The following is a 1,344-nucleotide window of genomic DNA, read 5'->3' as shown; positions in this document are numbered from 1 at the left end:
TATTTTAAGAAACAGGAGTGTGCATGAATTTATCTGGGAAACAATACACTTCACGGGTAATTACTTCAGAAAGAATACTTATTTTAAGAAACAGGGTTGTACATGAATTTATCTGGGAAACAATACACTTCACGGGTAATTACTTCAGTTAGAATACTTATGATGTCAACCAAATTTCATAAAATTGGTGTAATGTGATATGATCTGGGCTTGTACTGTATTTTTAAACATATTTGTCCTTTTTCCAGACAGACACCGAGCTTAACTTAATGGAATTTAACGCTGACGCCTATGTGGTTGTATACTCCGTAACCAACAGAGCCAGTTTCCATAAAGCTAGAACCATCCTAAATCAGATTAAAAGTTTAGAAGATGTGGACAGGAAAGCCGTAATTTTAGTTGGAAATAAAACAGACTTAGCCCGGTTAAGGATGGTTAGCACTGACGGTAAGTAGATGTAATTCGAGTATCTAATGTTGTTTTTGCTCATTTCTGGTCACATATAAGCACATTGTTATACATTTAATATTAAAACATTACATGACAGACATTTTTATATTAAAGTGGCAACACAAATAATCTTTATTTATTAGGGGTTCCCTGGAAATTTTCTGTAAAGGTATCTAACATTGACCCTTTGGAGTAGTATCGGGTCTATTGATTTTCCTTACTGGATAAGAATAACAACCGCATATAACAGGAGGGACAGCAATAAATTCATCACGAAATTAAACTGAATATGTAAATCGAAAATTGAAGAAAGAAACAAGACACAGTGTGAAAACAATTTGAAAAAAAAATCATTATTTATTCAAGTCAAGGATGAACGAACGGAGACGACAGACAATACTTTTATTAATGTCGAGAGATGTTATCTGAAAAAAAAAACAACAAAAAAACTTGATGAAAACTGGGAGAGCTGATCTGATCGCTACATACAAAATAGCGCCATATCTCCTAGAATTCACGTGCCACTCACGCTACACACTTGGAATTTTTCAAATACCACATCTTCAAGAGTAGTACAATGACTTTTTTTTTGTAAAGGCCTCTAATAGTGGCTTCAGAAATAATATAATTATATTTATAAAGACCACAGAAGTATTTTCAGTCTTCTACAAATTCAAAGCAGTTACATGTGAAAAGGGTGTTGGGGCACCATCCAGTTTTCGGTGTGATCTCCTACTCGAAATTTGTGGTAACGATTGGCATTTCTTGAAAATCAGTCGATCTCAGCACAAAACACAAAGACTATGCCACTCAAGTGTGGTTTTCTCATATACACCTGGAAAAAAGTTAAGCACCCCCCAATATTTTTCAGGATTGCTTATTGAAAATAAGGTT

At 34.2% G+C, this 1,344-nt stretch overlaps 1 protein-coding gene across 1 annotated transcript in view; it reads left to right on the top strand.

Moving 5' to 3' along the window:
• The window catches only part of LOC106460683 (GTP-binding protein REM 1-like), a 17,918-nt gene that overhangs the window by 13,577 nt on the left and 2,997 nt on the right, over positions 1–1,344 (top strand). Inside the window, exon 3 of the mRNA XM_022387461.1 lies at positions 249–447. Within this exon, the coding sequence (XP_022243169.1) occupies positions 249–447 (199 nt within the window). The remainder of the gene's footprint in view (positions 1–248; positions 448–1,344) is intronic.

Source organism: Limulus polyphemus, unplaced genomic scaffold (genome assembly GCF_000517525.1).
Source record: "Limulus polyphemus unplaced genomic scaffold, Limulus_polyphemus-2.1.2 Scaffold816, whole genome shotgun sequence".
Lineage (NCBI taxonomy): Eukaryota > Metazoa > Arthropoda > Merostomata > Xiphosura > Limulidae > Limulus > Limulus polyphemus.
This window is presented reverse-complemented; position numbering and strand designations above follow the sequence as displayed.